The sequence below is a fragment of the Limulus polyphemus genome, unplaced genomic scaffold (assembly GCF_000517525.1).
Source record: "Limulus polyphemus unplaced genomic scaffold, Limulus_polyphemus-2.1.2 Scaffold14, whole genome shotgun sequence".
Taxonomy (NCBI): Eukaryota; Metazoa; Arthropoda; class Merostomata; order Xiphosura; family Limulidae; genus Limulus; species Limulus polyphemus.
In genome coordinates, this window is record NW_013665624.1 from 1688637 (window position 1) to 1697571 (window position 8935).

General features: G+C 33.6%; 1 protein-coding gene across 1 annotated transcript in view; it reads left to right on the plus strand.

The window, feature by feature from the left end:
- Nucleotides 1-8935, plus strand: part of LOC111085299 — a 78920-nt gene that overhangs the window by 14783 nt on the left and 55202 nt on the right. Inside the window, exon 4 of the mRNA XM_022383207.1 lies at nucleotides 4648-4796. Within this exon, the coding sequence (XP_022238915.1) occupies nucleotides 4648-4796 (149 nt within the window). The remainder of the gene's footprint in view (nucleotides 1-4647; nucleotides 4797-8935) is intronic.

An 8935-nucleotide genomic window follows, 5' to 3' on the forward strand; every position in this document is an offset into this window, starting at 1 on the left:
CAAATGAGAAGGTACAAGGAAGATGGAAACTTCCATAAACAGTCTGTTTACAGGGCTTACAAATATACAAGTAATAAAGAGCATGCCTACAAATATACAAGTAATAAAGAGCATGCTTACAAATATACAAGTAATAAAGAGCATGCCTACAAATATACAAGTAATAAAGAGCATGCCTACAAATATACAAGTAATAAAGAGCATGCCATATAGAAACTTTGTTATGTTCTGTATATGGGGGTAGGGGAATCAAGAATATTAGTGTGTGTGTGTGCTTTTCATAGTAAAGCCACATCGGGCTATCTGCTGTGTCCACCGAGGAGAATTGAGCCCCTGATTTTAGCATTCTAATATATCCATAGACTTACCGCTGTCACACCGGGAAGATAGAATGTTAGTAAAAAAAAAAGCATGCGCAATAAAAACTTACATCTACATATTGTATATATGAGCACCAGCATAGAATATTCACGATAGAAACTTACATCTACATATTGTATATATGAGAACCAGCATAGAACATTCACGATAGAAAGTTACATCTACATGTTGTATACATGAGAACCAGCATAGAACATTCACGATAAAAACTTACATCTATATATTGTATATATATGAGAACCAGCATAGAACATTCACGATAGAAACTTACATCTATATATTGTATATATGAGAACCAGCTTTGAACATTCACGATAGAAAGTTACATCTACATGTTGTATATATGAGGACCAGCATAGAACATTCACGATAAAAACTTACATTTATATATTGTATATATGAGAACCAGCATAAAACATTCACGATAAAAACTTACATCTATATATTGTATATATGGGAACCAGCATAGAACATTCACGATAGAAACTTACATCTACATATTGTGTATATGGGAACCAGCATAGAACATTCAGGATAGAAACTTACATCTATATGATCAATATGGAGGGAAAATGCATAAAAATGAAAATTACAAATTACAGGAGAGACAAGTAAACAAATAAGACACAGCATGCGTAATGAAAAAAAAAATCTAATTATTCTTTGCATACAGAGGAGAGAAACAGCATTCGAAATACATATATAAATACATAAACACTTCTAGATACACTCTGTACTATTTTCTTTACGTAGGGGGAATACGTCTAAATGTAATAAACAGAATGCACTATATAACCTTTGAAGTACACTTTGTACACAAGAGCAACACGTATTTCAGCCTACCTTAAGTCGTTATGCTGCTAGATAATATGTGAAAAAGCACTTACATGGAAGTTTACTACTGGAAACTCTCCATGATTAGTTGATGGTTGGAAAGATTTTCCGAGGATTCGAGCAGACTTTCTGTAAATTGTTGATAAATAACTATTTACTGAATTTTTAGTCCAGCAGGACTCGAAACAGGATAGTTTTCGAAGATTCTTGAACCAGAACTAATGCATATGGCTCTTAGTTACAACAAAATTGCTCAGAGTCATTTAACTTCAAGGGATTACCTACTCATCTCCGGGTAGTTAAAGGTTCTGGGTTCATCCAGGCCAGTTTAATCCTTCACTTTGCTGGCACCAATATCCTTCCTTGGGAAATGTGATTTACTTTTAAATATTTCATTATTTTCTTAGTAATGAGCTTCTTTCAGGATGCGTGATACAGTTTCTTCAATACATCTCGATTGAATGTTTCATTTTTATATGCACACTATCAGCTTGATAAAGTACTTAATGTATGTTTCTTTCGATAAGAAAGACCATATCGCTGGTCAGAATAATTCCCAACTAGAAGCTTGGCCTTGTTATCTTGTATACCAATGATGTCCTTTTCCTGTCTTTTTCCATCTCAGAATAACTAGCTTAAAACTACATCTTTGACGGTCCTTAAATGTTATCCCTAGATATTATAAAAGAAGGTTTGACGATAATCAACAGGACAAAACTGCAGGGAAAATACAAGATTTGTAATCTGTAGTACATGTTAATTCCCAAACTCCTCTGACCATTTCTTAATTAGGAGAGTAGCCTCAGTCCAGTTGAGAACATGGAAATGAAGATTGACCACTTCACTAGAAAGTGACTAGTCTGGCTTCTAGGTCTTATCACACAATCACTTTACACTGCAGAGAATAAAAGCTCAGACTTCCATTGAATTCACTAGTAGAAGAGTACATAACTGGCAAGACCAGACTTCTGATGATGCTCAACAACTCAGATAACTCTTGTGTGAAAACAGAGGTGGATAACTAGATAAAAGAGGGTCTGAAGTTGAGAAAAGTGATAGGTTCCATCCAGAGAGTATTTGGAAACGAAAAGCAGACTTTATGGTCAAAGGCTTCCAAAGAAACGAGACATGGTGATCAGGCTAGAAGAAGATGCTAAGTGAGCTCAGACAGCAGTCCAGCAAGAACAACAAGGTCAATGAAGCACGTGAGAAAATGACTTGGAAAGACCCTATCATGGAATGACATATAGCACTTGATACCTCTCTGACTAAGCTTTATTATTTGGTCCATCTACGGCCAGTTGCCAACAGGTGCTAACCTGGTGAAATGAAAGCAGTCGAATGACCCAAAATGTAGCTTTCAGAGACATACAAATGATTGATCATGTGTTAACAGCCTGCATAAAAGCTTTGAAAAGAGGCAGATGGGCATGGAGACATAACCAAGTGCTCAAAAAACTAGTAGCAATGGACATTGTATGGTACGGAACCAACAGAAGGAAGGCAGCTACAAAACAACTAGTTTACTTTCTTAGAGAAAGCAACAGACAGAGTGCTTTTATGAATCCCCAGACATTGTCAATAAGTGGAACACATAACATTGCAAATTATTGAGAAATAGTGCCTAAGTTTGGATATATAAGAAAATATCCAGAAGTAGTTGCTAGAACTAGACAAAGACCTGAGCTGATCCTTTGCTTTGACATCTGCATGACAATAGTAGTAATCTAGCTTGCAGTGTCATATGAGTCAAGAATGAGTGAAAGTCATTAGTACAAGCTGGCGTGAAGGAAATCCAAAGCCAGGGCTTTGGCACAGGACTGTTCTCTGTGGAAGTGGGAGCAAGGGGGTTACCCAGTGCATTTGTCTACAGCTTACTAAAACAACTCAGACTCTCAAGTCTGAGGAGATCAAAGCCTTTCAAAATTAACAGGTGTGGCAGAGAAGGCCTCTTCTTGGATAGAGACAAAAAGAAATGATGAAAACTGGAAAGTAGGGTTACAAGGAATATAAATTCTCTAAATTCTAGAGGCAGTTGTGGCCAATAAATTAAGAGCACGAGCAGGAATGGTACCAAGTATCCAATAACTCATTGGACTAGGGCTCAAGTCTTATTATTGGAAAAATCAAGAAGAAAACACTTGTCTGATCCGGTCCCCCTATAATGGAATAAAGTTAATGTAAAACATTAGATCAAAGGGGACTCTCTTCCTCTAAGGCTTTTCTGCTGAAGATGTTCGTTATGAGTCTTCATTTCCTTCTCTCCTTAACGATATTATAAGGTGGTACTTTCCATCCAACTCTCTTGTGAATTAAGTTAATTGTGAATAATATCTTCACAAAATATTGTCTCTATAGACGCTTGCTTCATTCCTTCCCCCTTTCAGAAGAAAATGTTTCTAATAGAAAACTTTTCAGCATTCAACTTTTATAAATGTACCTCGACATTAATGTCTAATAATAGTTACATGTAATTCTTAATAATGACACATATAACTACTTGTGTAATCGTTTTAATCCTTGTACTAACTGTTATTATTCATTAACAGTACACTAAAGTTTTGAGATTTATGCTTCATGATACACAGGAAAAATAGCATCAATAATCAACAATCACCATCTCGATTTCTTCATAAGTGACTGTTCTACTACACACATATTCTTCATAAGTAGAAAGTATCATATACAATAGAAACTTCTAAACCTACACTGTAAATATAGAAACAAAGTATAAGGGTGAGAAATATCGATCATGACAGAAACTTCCAACTGCACTCAATATATAGGAAAAGAAAGATGCACATTAAAACTTCCAGTTATACTCTATATGTAATGAGAATAAGCATACAGTACGTATGATAGAAATGTTCAAATACACTCTGTATATAGGGAAACAAGTAAGAAACAGCATTCAAAGTCAGAAAAATTTAGTTGCATACTGTGTATATGGAGCAAACATAAATGTAAAATACAGAAAGCACAATAGAAACTTTCTAATTACAGTCTGTAGACAGGGCAAAGACTGTTTGTTGAGTGAAGAAGCCAAAGCATAAAAGTAAAAATATAGTTTGTACGATATAAAACTGTAACTACATTCTGTATATTGGGGAAACAAACCAACAGGTGGAAACAGCATGCACAATAGAATCATCCATCATACTCTGTATATAGGAGAAACGAACATACAAGTTAGAAATATTTTACAATGTTTATTGTCTATGTGTATGTTTACTTCACTAAATAACTGTAACCTTTGTCAACAAGATTTAGAAAATATCTATAATTTATATGATACAAATTTCCCTATTCATTTTTATATGTATTTCTGTTACATTTCATAAAGTGTTATTCTGTTATTCTGGGGGCATATTGAGGGTATTAGAGTGGTCAAAATAAACTGAATAATTTCTAATTTTGAACAAATGTCCGTAGATTTCATGATGGCTCAGATCAACAAGCTGAAGAACTAGAAGGACAAAGAGAGATAATGAGTGATTTCCAATCAGATAATTTCACTGACTACATGAAAGTTGAATTACTTGCATTCCAGGATGCAATTTTTCAGTCATTTAAAATACTGGGTAAGATTGATAATTTTAGTACACTGAGATGAAATAAAATATTTTAGATTAGTTAACAATGAAGAGGATTAAATGATAGCTAATCATAACCAAAATTCGAAAACGTTTGAATTTCATTGAAACTTGTTACGAACCTATGTAAATATTGTATTATTTTCATAGCTTTCTGGTACAATTTTATGTTTATATGTATAAGAAACAGTTTCATTTTCACTGCTTTCTGGTATAAGTTTATATTAGAAAAATATTTTTGTAGTAGAGGAGAAATTTTATTATGTGCTGGTAAAAAAATATTTTAACTTTTTCACAGTTTAGTTTTTATATCAAAGAAATTTTGAATCCTGCTATATATGTTTACAAGATAATTCTCCTAACCTCATGCTTACATGAGCTATCATGGTTAACGTCTGTCCGCATTTCAGGATAGAAATCCTTTAGTAGAAATAGTTGTCACTTTTAAATATAAATTTCTACGCCTAAACTTTATTTCTGTGATAATTTTTTCCGACTCTCATTTCTAAAGGAAGACGACTGAATGCAAAAGTTTGCATCAAATCATTGTAATCTAAATGTTGCACATATACTTTACGAACATTTATAAGATAGTAATTGTTTTGTAAACTTACAAAGGTGAGCTATAGAAAAAGATCTGAAAAAAAGTCATTAATATATTACTGTGATATTAAATATATGATCATACATATCAACAAAAAGAATACCTTAACAAAAAAGAAATCATTTTTACGATCATCTCAAGTGATTGATATATCTGAATATTTAGTAACCTAAACGTTTTTCCGAGCCCCCAGTGGTACAGCGGTATGTCTGCGGACTTACAACGCTAGAAACCGGGTTTCGATACCCGTGGTGGGCAGAGCACAGATAGCCCATTGTGTAGCTTTGTGCTTAATTAGCAACAAACGTTTCCCCGAAATAACCAACATTATATTTTTAATGAATTATGGAAAGTTTCTGTAGAGAATTAACTAACAATGGAGTTAATCATGAATTATGATTTTCTAAAAAGTACTATTCGTAACGTTTCATTATAACTATATAACATGTAATAGATAGGTCATCATGCTGTGTTTTGAGGATATTCAAAAACAAGATTTCGCGCTTTTTTCCCTTAAATTATTTTGAGATGAAAAGAATATTTTTGTAACAATGATTAAAGAACTATAGAATTTAGTTCTTAACTAAAAGTGAACAATTAACCACGAAAACCTGATAACTAAGCCCGGATTCAGTTAACATCACATTAACAGATTTTCAACTTTTTCCAGTTTGATTTCAGTCTAAGCTAAAATTAATAGTTTGAAAAACTAGACCAAGCATGAACGCTGACCGAACGTTATTAATTTCGTCTGAGCATTTGATGTGGTAAAATTATTAGTTTCATCTGAACATTTGATGTGGTAACGTTATTAGTTTCGTCTGAACATTTGATGTGGTAACGTTATTAGTTTCATCTGAACATTTGATGTGGTAACGTTATTAGTTTCGTCTGAACATTTGATGTGGTAACGTTAAAAGTTTCTTCTGAACATTTGATGTGGTAACGTTATTAGTTTCGTCTGAACATTTGATGTGGTAACGTTATTAGTTTCGTCTGAACATTTGATGTGGTAGGTAACTGAACTTCCTTTTTTTTCTCACTCTTAAGTTTGTTTAATGTATAATAAAAAATCACTAAAGTTATTGAAAAGAAAGTATTTATAAAAGCCGTATTATTCCTGTCAAAGCTAAGAATAGCTAGAATCTTAATGTTTTGAATCATTTAAACTTTGTAAAAATCTTAGTTGTATTTCATCCAATATTCATTCTTTTTAAAACATAAAATGGCGTTGAAAAAATTTAATTGTTAGGAAAGACAAAGTGTAAGAAAAGTCATCACGTGGAGAAATAACTCATCCCCTCTAAAAACTGGTAGAATAAAAGGACAATAGCACTGAAAGGTCCTGAATTAAAAAAATGTTTGTAACACAGAAACAAACACATTTTGAGTAGAATATATTATTTCTAGTTTGTAAGACAATGTACGAGACTCAACTCTTATCAGTTTATTATAGCTACGTGACGACTTCTCCTACACGTTATATTTCCTAACAATCAACATCGTTCGAGTTGGACCTCTAAGACAGTATTAGCGTGAGTTAGAAATCTGTGCAAGCTACTCTTTGTATATGCTTTGATTTGGGGATACATAAAGTTCGTATATAATCTGTAGTCTAAAACCACAAAGTTTTATGAATTGTAATTGTATAGTAAAGTCATTATATTTTATATAGTTTCTACAATAGTAAAAGGATCGGTTAAATATTAAGTCATTCATTTGTTATGATTAGTTGTAGCAAAATGATTTATTACCGAGTTTATTAATCATTTGTAAAAATTGAGATAAGATGAAAACAGAGCTACATATATAAACGGTTAGCATAAAAATATGTTTTAAGCCAAGCATTAGAACTAGTGAAACATACATTATATGTAACTGTTTTATGTAATACACTATGCTATAGTAGTTGTCTTGTTATAATAATGATTTTACCTGTAACATTCTATGACATATAATTAAATCTAGACTGCAGTGTTGATGACATAATCACATAATGAGACACCCTACAACGAGCTCATCATCATACTGAACTATCGGCTTATAAAAACACCATCTGCCTTAATAACACAATTTCCAATCAGTTTATAGCACCTTAGTAACACAATATACCTGGTAATACCACCCGCCTTTGTAAAATGTATATAATTAGATAAATAAAAGAAAACTGTAAATTGAGACAAACTGAAATCTGTAGGCTATCCTACAGAAATACCATTCATATTTGTAAAACCCACACAATATGCCTGGTAACAAACACTACCTTAGTAACACTGTCCATCTATAGAACCTTGGTAACAGCATTCACCTCAAGGAACGGGCCCTCTGCTAATCGAACTGTGATGTCACTCTCTCCTAGGACAGCCACACCTTGTGGTAAAACTTCCTAGAACTATTACTCCTAGCTACGTGCACTTTATTGAGTAATGCTTGATTTACGATGTCACGTGACTTCTATTAGCAATGCGCTTTTTGGCAGCAGACAACTTATGACTCTCTAGTGCCACTTCGTAGAACTATGACCCAATCAACGCCCCCTTTTGATGTCTCTTGGTGGAACCATGATGTCATCCCTTCTCTAAGACATTAGCGCCTTCAGGTGCCACTTCATGGAGCTATGACGTAATCGTTTTTGGTGCATGGAACAATGACATCATTATCTAGCCTCACCCCATCACTTAAGGCAGCCAATCAGTGTGAGACGGAATCATTTGGATGCCAGGTTATTCCAGTAATTACTAACACGTCAAAACTGATATAGAAAGTATCATAAGGAAACACATCAGGCTTTGGTTTACATTATGTTAAATTTTACCTAATACCTAAATTAATTTGGGTATCCTGACTACAAAACACCATACTAATAGTGGATATTTCATGGGCCAAAAACCTTCAACTAAATATTTGTTAATGGTCAGAAATACATTAATAAATCTTGTAAGTGAATGCTTTGTGTTAGTAAACACAAATGTTTCTATGACAGTTTTGCTTACAAAAATTACTATTGTTTATTATTAAGCGAAATGTATTTTTCACTCAACAACATCTTTATGTAAGTTGGTCAACGTGCTTTCCAAAAGATACTATGAAATCCAGATGGAGGTAGCTTCAGCCAATAAGTTGCGGCTTTATAATTATTCGAACTTAACTTTTCATATATAACAAATCTCAATATAAGAAATGCTATAATAAAGTTTTGCACATCAGTCACACTTGTAGATATATTATTAATATCATAACCTAATTTCCAAGGGTTTCTTGACACAGCATAAACATTTATACTCCATAACTCACTCTGGAAAAATCTTTAACAAAAAGTTTGTTTGTTTTGAATTTCGTGCAAAGCTACACGCGCTAGCCGTCCCTAATTTAGCAGTGTAAGACTAGAGGGAAGGCAGCTAGTCATCACTACCCACCGCCAACTATCGGGCTACTCTTTTACCAACGAATACTGGGATTGACCGTCACATTATAACGCCCCCACGGCTAAAAGGGCGAGCATGTTTGGTGTGACGGGGGATTC